Source organism: Quercus robur, chromosome 2 (genome assembly GCF_932294415.1).
Source record: "Quercus robur chromosome 2, dhQueRobu3.1, whole genome shotgun sequence".
NCBI classification, from domain to species: domain Eukaryota; kingdom Viridiplantae; phylum Streptophyta; class Magnoliopsida; order Fagales; family Fagaceae; genus Quercus; species Quercus robur.
Window position 1 is genome coordinate 37070526 of NC_065535.1, and position 13480 is coordinate 37084005.

Consider the following 13480-nt stretch of genomic DNA (forward strand, 5'->3'; position numbering starts at 1 on the left):
TTTTAAAATTTGGGGGTATGGCTGTAGCTCTGCCACTGTATGTCGCCATGTCATAGTCTAATATTTAAAAGTAAAAAATAAATAAATAGTAGAAAAAAAGTTGAGATGTTGCTCAATAAGAAGTGAGTTACTGGTAGATATAAGTGAAGTTATTGTCATGTGTGACATTTTTACATGACATTATTATCAAGTAATTACGTGACATTGTTACTGTGATTTGGTATACTTGTTATTCTTGAAAGTGATTAAAGGTAAAAGTAATCATTGTATGGCCGCATAAAAAATGCTTATTCATGTGTAATACAGAAGAACCTTGATCAAAGTATATTTAATTTGGATTAGAAAATTAATGCTTTTCCTATGTAGGCTTTTTTTTTTTTTTTTTTTTTTTTTTTTTTTTTTTTTTTTTTTCCTTTTATGAATTATTCATGAAAAATCTCGTTTTATCTTCAAACACGTTGAAAATGACGAATTTCATAATTAAAAAAAAAAAAAAAAATTAGGGCCATAATTATTTTGCCGGGAAAAGATAGCCTAAGGGAAAGATTACATAGCTAATATGCTACGCTGTATTAAACACTAACATGTTCAGTTCGTCTACCTCATTGCATGAAGTAAAATGATACATATTGCATGAGGGAAAGATTACATAACTGCGTGTAAAATGAGGGGGCGGGACCTTTAGACCAAATCCAGAATGTAGCAAGTACTTTGACGTGAACAGATGAATGCTAATACATATGAAGTTGTTAGATATAATTTAATTTTAAACTGTATATGTGCAAAGAACCAAGATTGTGCACTGCCTCGTTAAAAATAAACATCTATTTGATCCAAGTCTCTTTTCAATAACAAAATTGAAATTTACCTCCTTCAAAGAAAAGGGAAAAACAATGCAATGCTATTAACTTCACCTAAATTTTAGGAATTGTCTTAGAAACTTCACTTACAAGAACTCAAGAACAACTGCATACCTTTCGATTGTGTTTGCTAGGGTTTATAGAGATGAAGCATCAATGTAAGCAAATGGAAATGGAAAAGCATGTAAAAACTTACAAGACTAGCACAAAATTCTGCGTGACTTACATAATGGGTTGTTAAAACACATGCTGGCTATTCTCTATTTCTATATAAATTGGAGTTACATCTGACACTTTTAACTTGTAGGAGACAACTTTAAACAAAAAAAAATGTAAGAAATCTTGTCTAGTTCTGAAGCTTTTGTTCCCCAAATCTCTATTTGAGTGGGTGAACGCTTCTGGTCTTATTCTCGGTCCAATATGCATGAGATGCTTGCCTTTAATCAATGAAATTTTAATAATAATAATAATAAAAATAAAAAAGAGCTTCATAATCAAATAACATCAATTTTCTTCAAGGACAAAGTTTAGTTACAAAATTATCAAAATTCACTTTCAATAAAAAAATATTGTGTAAGGTTGTAGCCTAAGGCTACAACTAATTTTGTAATTAAATTTTGTCATTTCTTTAATTGGTAAGTTACACATGCATTCAATGGGTCTTGAACCCACATTCTTATCCTGCACTTAGAGCTTATAAGGGAGGAGGTGCAAGTTCAGCTAAAGCTAATTTGCCAAATAGCAGCCATATTCTCAACCATGCCGTAGCAGACTGTTTGCAAGTCTACACACTGAAGTCCATTTCAGATAGAGTTTTTCCAAACATGTAGAGCAGACCAACCTCCCTCCTGCATGCAGATGATACCTTCGACCCTAACCTCTCTTGAACTATGTTCATTGTCAAAAATTATAACATCAGTTTATGAGATAAGATTTTGTGTCTGCCAGCTGCTGGTTTAAGTAAAATGCTCAACTTTTGTATCAGAAAATCAGTTTACAGAACCTTCATCACCAATTTTTCACTGATTTAAATTGATGAAATGCCACCCTTGCGCCCTAGCAAATCACTGGTTCAATTTCTGAATAGATCAAGGTCACCAATAGTCTCTGCAAGAACACAGACCTTCTTTAAATCTGTGAAATCGAGCTCGATCTCGCACAATGATTTCCCTATCATAAATCTTCGATATAATTTTGATCACAGCATGACAGTCCCCACATATCCGAAGGTTCTTAATTACTTGAATTGGGGTACCCTCACTTGTGCTAATCAAACCAAAAGCCACAGCCAACTTCTCACTGTGATAACACAATGCATTCTCCTTCTCCTCCTGTCCTATATCATGCAACACAAAGTTAGTCTCAGCCACATACCCATAGGCTTTAACCTGGAACTTTATCTCATCTAGCTTCGCATAAATCTCACACCAATTTGCGTGGCTCTGGTCACCATTTATAAATTTATGTATGACACCATCCACTTCAATGTAGCTAAATCCTGGTATCTTCTTCACATCTCTACTCTTCATGGCTTCCCTCACCCTACCCACATCATTCCATCTCTCACGAGCTGCATAAACATTTGACAACAACACAAAATCTCCACAACTCTTAGACCCCATCTCCAGTAGCTTCCTTGATGCAAATTCAGCCATTTCCACATTGCCATAAGTCTTGCAGGCACCAAGCAAACTCTGCCAAAGAACCACATCAGGAAACATAGGCATATAGTTTATAATATCATAGGCCTCTTTGAGCCTCCCAGCTCGACCCAACAAATCAACCACACTGCCATAATGCTTAACATTAGGTCTTACCCCGGACCCCACCATTGAATCAAACAACCTCACCCCATCTTCCACTAAACCCGCATGGTTGCACGCACACAGAACAGCAAGATATGATACTGCATCCCGGTGTACTCCAGTTATACCCATTTGCTCAAAAAGCTCAAGTGCCTTAGCTCCATCACCATGCATACCAAACGCCATAATCATGGTGTTCCAAGTAACAAGACTCTTCCTACCACCCATATTCTCAAACACCCTATATGCTTTATCAGCAAACCCGCATTTTCCATACATATCAATAACTGCATTACAAACTTGAACATTCATATCCAGCTTCTGTTCCATGATATAACCGTGAATCTTTTCGCCTTCTTTCAAAGCACCCAATTGCGAACAAGCCGAGAGAGCTCCAAGAACAGTGACTTCATTAGGCTTCCAACCCTCCACCCCCATTCTCTTAAACAACGCTATAGCTTCACTGGGTCGGCTTCCTTGAGCCAACCCAGAAACCAAAGCATTCCATGACGCAATATCTCTCACAGACATTGCATCAAACAGCTTCTCCGCACTATCCAAATCGCCAACTTTTGCATACACATCCAACAAAGTAGTCTGCAAAAGAACATCAGCATCAAACCCAAATCTCAAAACTTGAGAATGAATCTGAATAGCCTCAGAACGAGCTAGCGCACGTGCACAAGCCTTGAGTGTAAAGGAACAAGTGAGAGCGTCAACTCTGTAAGAATAGCGAGACATGGTTCGGTACCATGACATGGCTTTGGAGGGTTCAGGACCAGAGGCGAGGCCTCGAACGACGGCGTTCCAGTCATTGGTTGATGGGTTTTGGATTTGGTGGAATATGCGGGTGGCGTGAGATAGGTCACCGGCGGGTGAGATAGAGCAGAGCTCGAGGAGTTTGGTGCGGTGGGAAGTGCAGAATTGGAAATGGCCACTGGTTATGAAATGGGCTTGGAGTTGTTTGATGTGTGCGAGAGTGAGAGAGTTGCATTTTTGTATCAAAGAGTCAAGATAGGCCATGACAATGCCATGCTACGTTTATCTGGGATTGGGATTTGGATTGCATTAACTTTAACTTTGCACTCTTGCTTCTTATTTGTTTATACAAATGCATGAATCACCACCGACTTATTCTACAATCAAAAACTAATAAGTAAAAGCCCGTCGTCTAGTAGAAAGAAAGACATTAACATAGGCAAAAATAGCCAAATACATTAATTTTCGAAATTATTAGTGTTTTACCACTGTTTGAGAAATATTCTAAAATCGAGTTTGCGAAACTCAATTTTGACATGGAACTCGAGTTTACAAAAATCGAGTACCCTGAAAAATCCACTTAGAACTCGAGTTTATGAAACTCGAGTTCCTAGTGGTATAATGCTTATTTCCTCTGACAGTCAGTTTGTTGGTGGTTTAATTGGGTGAAGTTGATGTAATAAATAAAATAAAACAAAAGTATTCAACTGTATGTCTTTTCAACCTCATCATGAAGCACGTGTTAGTCATGCATAAGTGAATATCAATAGGTAGTGAAAGTGTCGAGTTTCATAAACTCAATTTTAAAAAAAGTGGTACATTGCTGAATATTTCTCAAATAGTGGTAAAACACTAATAATTTCAAAAATTAATCACAATATTTACACTAACAAATAAGAAAAACAAAACTTTTCCTAATATGTTCTAAATTTTTCTTAAAAAAAAACCTAGCAAATAATCACAATATTGTAAAAACATTACTTGAGAGTGTTGTGTGAGATGAGTGTTCTGTGAGTGCAAGTGAGTTTAGCAAAGTTGTTTCATAGAGGTTTCTGAAGAGAAGAGCTGAGTTTTTGAATATAGAGACTAAGTTTCTGAATATAGAGAATATATTCACAATACAGAGAAGCTATGAGACCCCACGGCAAGGAGGGACAGGTCCAGTTGGGACCCACGGACACGTGGAGGGCTGGGGACTGATGCTGCTGTGGGGGGACTGTTATGCCCACGTGATGTTGCTGCTGTGGGGAACTGATGCTGTTGTGGAATGGGAGTGATGAGACAGGAACTGATGAAACTGATGTTGCCGTTTTTTTATACAAAGAAATCGAGTCCAATGAACTCGGTTTCTAGGCTTAGAAACCGAGTCCATTGGACTTGATTTCTCGCCTACCTGGACATTATGGCCACCTCAGTTGCTAGCAAAATAATAAATAACAAACCCAGAAATCGAGTCCTCTAAACTCGAATTGCTAGATATTAAATAAGTTTGAAACATTTCCTAACTAATGATATTGTTCGGGTTTTGTAGTTATTTTCTAAAAAATCCCCACGTTTCAAGCCGAACTTGTTTCGTCTGTACTCTCTCCATATTTGAAGCAAAGAAACTCACCTACTAAAGTAATAAGTGAGAAATTGTATCTTTCTTACAAACACAATTGCAAATTGGAGAGGTACATTTTGCAAACCCGCAAATTTGATTTGGACTCTCTGTAATGAAATCAAAATCATGAGCAATTCGTCTACCACTACCACACTATAGGAAAGCCAAGATACTCCCTAAAATCACACTATAGGAAAGCCAAGAGATTCCCTAAACTGAATACCTAACGTCTGGCATAATTGGACCATAACGCAGTTACTAATTTAAGTAGAAAAGAAGACTTTGGGTTAACTCAGATTAACCCATAAAAATCCTCCATTACCCTATGAATGCTACTTCCACAATCATTAACCAATGCTTTGGCAGAAGACACGAGGTCTCCGGCAAAGAAAAGGTGAAAGATGAAAAAAGACCGTTACATGAGGCCTTCAGTTGCCTTTTTGAGTGGCTTCAAAAGATTTTAGACCTAAATAGTAAATACTCCATACACGAAAGTAAGAAAAATAAAGAAACAAAGTGTCTCCTGATCAAATATCAAGCGTAGAAGTGAACGGTTCAAAGTTACCCTCATTTAGAAAGATGGAAATGATGGAAGAGTGATACAATTCATGATAGATTCACACTTTCTCAACTAATCAAAAACCTTCTCAAGGTCAACCTTAGTAACAATGCTTTCTTGTAATCCCTCTGTTTTTCTTCACACAATGAAAGCTTTTTGACCAAAAACCACATTATCCTTACATCCTTTTTGAAACAGACGTTGATAGGGGGAAAATGCTTAAAAGGAGAGGTCTAAAACGGGCAGTGAGGAATTTGGAAACATCATGCACAATATTACATAGACTAAAGGAGAGGTCTAAACTTTCAACCTTTAAGGTGTTGACAACAACAATTCATATCAGCAGAACTTTGTAAAGAATAGCATAGAAAGAACACCAAAAAAGTTTCCGATTCGATGAGCATCTATCTTTTAACCAGCATCTATCTTTTAACCACGCATCACCTTACTTTTCAGACTATCACAGTTTTACAGATACTGCACAAAATTTTATGTCTAACAACCCCAAATAAATAGAACACATATGAAGTACAAACAATCTGCCAGTAACAACACACTGCCAAGCAAATTTGGAAAATACAAAGAATTTCAATTCTCTTCTCATATGCCATTGAATCCCACATCAGCTATCAGGCAGTCTCATCACCACTTCAGCAGGTGGTCGTAGGGTGCACACCATCTCTTTCGTCTTCCCAAAATATACCTGCAATATGTAAATTTTGTAACTCAATGACGCACTAAACTATCTTGTAATTCCATGACCAGACATTATCTTGCATTTCCTACCATAAGAGGATTCAGAGGCCATAAGGCCCCAGTTAACAATCACAGTGCACAACTGAACATATTACCATCGACACAAAAAATATAGATCTGTATGGAAATATCCAGAGCAAAACTTGAAAATATGAAAAAGCAGGACCCATAATACCTGATCCAGTGAATTCCTCAGCTTACTCTCCATTTCTTCTATCATCCTTCCCATATTACAAAGATGACCCTCTGCAACTGAGAGGCTCATATCCATCTAAAAAAGAAAAGGAAGAAAGAAATTTTAGGAAGAAAAAAGAAGTGATGGAATTCCCCCCCAACCCCCCCCCCCCCACAAAAAAAAAAAAAAGAAAACACAGGAAAAGAAAAGTAATTCCAAGACACACACAGGTAAAACAAATACTACTCTCTCTCTCTCTAGAATTTTAAAGAAAAAAGATCAATCATATAATCTTTTAGTTCTGATAGGTATTCTCTGGTGGGTATTTTAAAGAAAAACAAAAACTATATATATTTTTTAATATGAACTTGTTATAAAGCCTATTCTTAGATTAATTAGTAGAGCCTCCTACCAGCTTAAAAGATTAAAAATTCAAACTGTGCCTAGCTTAATTCATCCCTAATACAGCTAAAGAATATGAAATTGTCAAAGACAACAAAATTTACAAACTTTTCATGCTCATATGTTCTATATTATTCTCTATTATGTTCATGCAGCACACATTTAACAGTTTTTATGATTTGGTTACAATGATTTGAATTCATTATGCGTATAATAACTATATTTATATTTTGGTGCCTTGCTTTCGGGTGACCACCTTTTTGGTGCACTTCAAGCCATTCAAATAAGGCCACTTTTCAACTTCGACTACACTACATAAATTTAATCATCCAGTCTTTGCAAATTCACTCAGGCACAAAGGTGAATTTCTCTTTCATTTGGCTTCACCAGACCTTCAAATGAATTCTTTAACATGCAAAAAGTATGGGGAAAAATATTAAACTCCATAGTATAAAACAGAAACAAGTATGAAGTACCTGTCGTCTGATTGACCCAGACAAGCTAAATGTGCCTGATGACTCGTTATCCGTAGTCAAAGATAGCATGACAGTACTGGTTAACCGGTAATGAGCCACTCCCTCCTCCTCTGGCCCCACCTAGATAAAAATGAGTTGCAGTATGACTGAAGGAAGACTGACAGAAATATGTACAAAGAAAAAAAAAAGGATGGTGGGAAATTGCAAGGACATCCTACATGGACACCACCACATCTACAATCTACAGTCCATGGAAAACAAACTTTACCTCAATGACATGTATAGCATCCCATCCTCCCTCCTGCAGATAACCCCTTCGACCATGCCCTGTCTTTGAGCCATCTTCATCCCTCAAAAATAGTAGCAAGTCATTAAAAGATACAAAAGTCTGCTGACTGCCAGTTCAGGAAAAAAGCTTACCTTTCTTTATTAGAAAGCATGCTACAAAACCTTCATTATCATCTTCCCACATATAAACTGAGGAAATGCCACCTTCATAGTACCTACCATATCATTGGTTAATCGAACTACTACAGTTTTTAGAACACGATAAGTAGTTCAATAAGAAAATTCATAAAAATTGTGTAGAAGATAAACCTGAATCTAGTTTTATTTAAAATCAGACAATTGGGGAGAGATTACAAAGAAATAAGTTTTAATATTCAAAAAAAAAAAAAAAAAAAAAAAAAAAAAAAACTAAAGGACGAGGTAAGTAAAGGACCTCACTGGTCACGATAAATTGCAAAGATGTCATTCGCTTCAACTTCAAGTTTCCTCAACTCTAGTGATGGAAGGGTTCCGTCCTCTAATGGTGGATGGTACTTATTTGACCAAGGTGATCTACATGGAAATAAAGTAACAGAAAACAATATAAATCACCAGTCACCACTTTAGCAAAGTCCTTTTCCTCCCCCAACACACACAGCGATAATGCACTGTGAGAGGGAACACTGATAATAATATATCCAAAGGTGCAAAGAATTAATGAATGTATCCAAAGGTTGAAAATACATCAATGACTCTTCATGCAAAAATAAATGTATTGGTAAGTTACACACGCACCCAGTAGGTTTTGAATTCATGACCTCGCCCTCCACCCACTCTTGTAAGAGGGGGAAGTGCCATTTGAGCAGGGTCATCGGCTATTCAAATAAATCTATCATATTACTTAATGTGTGCATAAGAACCACATAAAGTACTTGTGTATAGAAAAACAGTATGGTAGCAACAAGTGATTTAAATTATAAGTCATGATGAGCTTCTCTGATTGAAAACCATGCTACTCCTTTCAATGGACTTCGCTATGAAAAAAGGCCCTTGGAGCTGCAATGATCTCCAAACCAAATATCCAGATCCATAATTTCTTTGATAGGTAAATGATTTTTTTTTTTTAATCTTTTATTTTAATTTATTACAGACAGAAGAACAAGTACATCAGTTCTTTCGCTCACTGAGTATACTGAGTGTACACCCTCCTAAAGTACAAACTCCAAAGAGCTCAGTATCCAGGTCCACAAATTACTGGCAGATGTCTTAATCTACAAAAGAGTGTGCAAGAAGATTCACCAAGTAGGCAAACTCAATAATCTACCATGCTATAACCTAAACCAAAACTTTTCAAAAGCATTAAAAGTTGAGTATCTACCTATAGGAGTCGGCATCTCTGTTGTATTCACACAAAATAAACTCCTTCCCTTGATCCACATCGCATAAAACCTGTTTAGTCAGTCCAAAAATATTTTTTAAATGAAGCAATAGGTTACAAAATACTCATATTTGAGAAAGCAATACATTATTTATCCACAAAAAACAAAACTGGCTCCAATAATTGTTTGCTTCATTGATAAGTAAGAAAGAAATCTTATTAATTATAAAATTAAAAAAGAAACCTTATTAAAAAAGATAAATAACAAAAAGCTCAAATGATAGAGCATCCTAAAAAAAATACAACGAGAAGCTTGAGTGATACATAAACTCAGCTTAAGAGTTCCCACGCACCCCCAATAGTACAACATTCTAATAAGACACACAGAAAACAAAACTTGAGTTCATTAACATATTTATCCATGCCCTCAAAAGTCCGGCTATTCCACATTAGACAAATAGGGGTTACATTCCATGTGATATTGTTCCTAAGTTTCCCATACAACCCTTTCAAACAGCAATAGACATCAAACACCCTGTGTGGCATCATCCACTTAACCCAAAATGCTGAGAAAAACAGAGGACCACAAATGTCAAGCAACTGAACGATGAAGCAATAGAAGATTCACTGTTAGCCATGCACATACACACTGATTGATCAATGGTAGATTACTCTTAATAAGATTGTCCATGGTCTGTGGAATCTTATAGATGGAACAAAGTGAAGCTTAAATTACCAGAGGCAAAATCATTATATGGTACGTGACCCAAAAAAAAAAAAAAAATCATTATATGGTAATACTTGACCATACAAAGAGAATTGCAAAGTAACACAAGAAGTGAGGAAAATCATAAGAAGGTAATTATTGCAATGTTGGAACATTCAAAATTTTTTGAAATCACACCCACACAGACGAGATCAATCATCAATCAACACAATAAGAATTAATATAAAATAAGATTAAAATATGATAAAAGGCAAGCCAATGAGCTCTAACTCAAAGAACACCTCCTTCCCTTGGAAGAGCGAGGTGGAGAGTCAAGTCGTGGGTTCAAGACTCATTGGGCGTGTGTAACTTACCAATAAAAATAAGAGGACAAAGGGCAATACATTGTGATATTCTCATTTTTCAGAGCCATAGAACTTCCAATTTAATGAATCTCCTACAAGTCTTTTTCGTTAAGTGAATTTAATTTTGACCCAACAAAAGAAAAGCCCTCCACTATTTAGCTATGCAGACTAATATGGTTCATTTCTTTTCTTTTCTTTTTTTCTTTTTTTTTTTTTCTTTTTCCAATTTTGGTTATGAAAAACCTAAAATTATCAGTTGGTTGCATGTGACTAAATTGTTTGGACTCCTTTTCAAATTGACGGGAAAAGGAAATACATAATCATAATAGAGGAACTATTAGAAAGTGTGGTTGGAGGTATTCACAAAAGGATTTTCAAACCCTCCCCAATAATAATTTTTTTTTTTTTTTTCATTTTCAAAAAATGTCAACGAAATGGATTTCTGGGTATGAATTAAAAACTAGTTATATCTAATATATCTATGTAATTTTTTTTTTTTTCTTTTGAAAAGATCAAATAGAAAATGGTATATTCTCAAAATTCAGTCTTTAAAAAAAAAAATCAGGAATTTGAAGAACTAATCGATAAATGCCAAATAATCTGAACCAATTCAAATGGCAGATTACACCAAACCCTAACGAAAAACAGAGAGAGAGAGAGAGAGAGAGAGAGAGAGAGAGAGAGAGATCCATAAAATATGCAGCAAAAAAAGGAAATGAAAGATGAAACCTGGAGGGGCTGATCAACTTGAGAGAGGAGATCGGAAGAGTGATGGGGCAAAAGGGTGAGGAGTGCTGAGAGTGCTGTCTCCGTTTGCTTCGGAGGTATTCTTCTCATCAATCCCATTGCTGCTTCCATTTCTCTCTCTCTCTCTCTCTCTCTCTCTTATTATTCTGTGTGTTTGTGTTTGTGTTTGTGTCTGTGACTCTATTTTTATGTATGTATGTATTTTTTCCTTCCTTTGTCAAAACTCAAAACTCAAAAGAAGGTTCACTTTGTTTGTTTGATCCGAGTTTCCCTCGCGGGAACCCACTGTCCCCAGCTACCTCAACCTCCACTTCCTGTTTCCAAATTATCACCCTCACCCTTACTATTTTATTATTATTTCTTATTTCTTATTTCTTATTTAATACCGCCCTCTAAAAAATTCACCTCAAAAATATAAACCACTTGTTCATTTGTATCTTTATTGGGAGATGTCCACCTAATAAATTGATAAATTGATAACAATAACATGACCAAAAAAATAGTATTGAAGTGATAAATGAATATTATCCATCTTGATTATATCAAGACCCTTTATGATTATAGGTTTATAGCTCAATTTTACATTTTTAATAGAGGGGTAAAATTTTAAATTTTTCCTCTTCTAATTATCAAATTATTAGACAAATCGAGTAACATAAGCTTGTAACAAAGTAATGTATTAAAATTGTTGAAAATATGGTGAAATTGATTTGATTGAAATTGTGTAGTCTCATGGTCTAGAGTCGACCTTAAAATGGCTCTTTGGGGCTAATGGCACGGCACGCGCGCACACACACATATACATATACATATATATATATATATATATATATATGACATCTTCACTTTAACCAAAAACTTTGTTGACTTCACCTTCACCATTCTCAGTGGTGTTGATTATTTATGGTATGCAAGCTGCTTGTCATGGTTCTCATAAAGTTATTTCTCACATCTTTGCAAGCAATGTAATAGACCTGCTCATTTACTAACTAAACATGTATTAGGCATTGATGATTTTTCCATTTGGAAGGAAGAGAATTCTTGTTCTATAGAACAAGCCCTTCTCCATGATGTAGTTTCTGTTTTTTGTTTGAATAAAAAGTTTAGTCTATTTATTCAAAAAAAAAAAAAAAAAAACTTTGTGGACACACACTACTACAATCAAAATATAAACATCATTCTTCTACCAAAATCTCATAATGGCATCTTCACCTGTAAATTTCAATGGGCTAGAGACCGGAGTACAAGATTATATGTCATTCTCGCTGATTCTATAAAAATTAAAAAAAAAAAAAAAAAAAAAAAAAAAAAAAAAAAGTCACTCTCACTCGTGCTGTATCAATTACTGAACTAAAGATTTTGATTCAATTCATCCATTCATTTTATGTGAATGGATTTATGTGATCATTCATATCTTGCATGTGGACTCTACCTATTAAATTTATAGCACAATTTATATTGCAAATGACAAGTCCAGTCATATCGTGGGTTTTTTTTTTGGGTAACCCTTCATATCATGTTTTAACACACAAGTCTTACTCCCCTCAAACGTCTAATTGAAGATAAAATGTGCGGCTTGCTTTTACCAAAATCCCTGTGTGGGGGGCTAAGTGCATGGTGGGGCACCTCATGCTCATCATTTGCATTGCAAACAGATAATGAATTGGTCTTTTTTTGTTTTTTTGTTTTTGTTTGGCAATCCAAAGCTCTTAGAAAATCTGCTTGTTTTTTGTGCATAATTTTTTGTGTGCCATATCCCTTAGGGATGGCTCTAACTAAGACTTTTGAATCTAAGATATCATAGATCTCATGAGATCTTAAGAACCACTGGACCAATTCCCTATTTGGATAGATTTAACAGTGATGAGTTGTGATGCATGTTAGCACATACTCATTTAACCCATTTGTACAGGAAAGTATAGTGATGACTGATGAGTTGTTTTGGGACCTTTTGGTTCTACTTTTCCTAAGGCATGATAGGCAATGAAGAGAAGAGTTGATTTGAAGGCAATACAAACAGAAAAAAGCGGAGCAAAGAGTTGGGAAATAGCTTTTGTCTGTGCTGGGTTGTTAGCTTAGTAGGACCCACTCACGGGCCCAGATAGTGGGTAAAATGATTTCGGCTTTAGGCCCATATTGACCGTGATTCTTTTTTTTTTTTAGAAACCATTTTTTTTTTTTTTGAGAAACTATTGACCGTGATTCTGTGAACTCTACGCTAATAATATTTGTAATGCTACAAAGTTTCCACTTTTACGGGGTACAAGAGAAATGAACGATAGGCCCTTAATATGTTTTTTATATTTTTGCAGTGGCTAATTCTCAAATTCGAATCCACGACCTCTCGCTTAGGCACATACACATACACGGTTCGATCTCCTATGTGTTTTACAGATTGGTTTGCAATTCACTGCTTGACTTCATTAACTCTTTTTTCCCCTATTTTTGCTGAATAATTAGACCACTATATTTGTTTGGGTTGTTATTTGGGTGGAAACAAAACTTCCAAGTTTGTTTTCTCTAACGAGCTAAATTTAAGTTTTACTATTTCTTTCTTTTACCCATTTTCAACTTCAGAAGTACCGAATGTTTCAATGACAAGATTCATAAAATGATTTGGCA

General features: G+C 35.6%; 2 protein-coding genes across 2 annotated transcripts; both read right to left on the reverse strand.

Moving 5' to 3' along the window:
• Positions 1 to 1336: 1336 nt before the first annotated feature.
• On the reverse strand, positions 1337 to 3829 carry LOC126713561 (pentatricopeptide repeat-containing protein At1g34160). The gene has a single exon (XM_050413320.1). It carries the CDS (start codon positions 3686 to 3688, stop codon positions 1955 to 1957), a length of 1734 nt encoding a protein of 577 aa, XP_050269277.1. The 5' UTR covers positions 3689 to 3829; the 3' UTR covers positions 1337 to 1954.
• A 2094-nt stretch (positions 3830 to 5923) lies between these two features.
• Positions 5924 to 11185, reverse strand: LOC126713563 (probable F-actin-capping protein subunit beta). The gene is made up of 8 exons (XM_050413321.1): positions 10841 to 11185; positions 9041 to 9111; positions 8122 to 8235; positions 7816 to 7898; positions 7664 to 7737; positions 7396 to 7515; positions 6518 to 6613; positions 5924 to 6289 (listed from the first exon to the last, which is right to left on the reverse strand). The coding sequence occupies exons 1-8, from the start codon at positions 10967 to 10969 to the stop codon at positions 6209 to 6211; spliced, it is 768 nt and encodes a 255-aa protein (XP_050269278.1). The 5' UTR covers positions 10970 to 11185; the 3' UTR covers positions 5924 to 6208.
• Positions 11186 to 13480: the final 2295 nt, after the last annotated feature.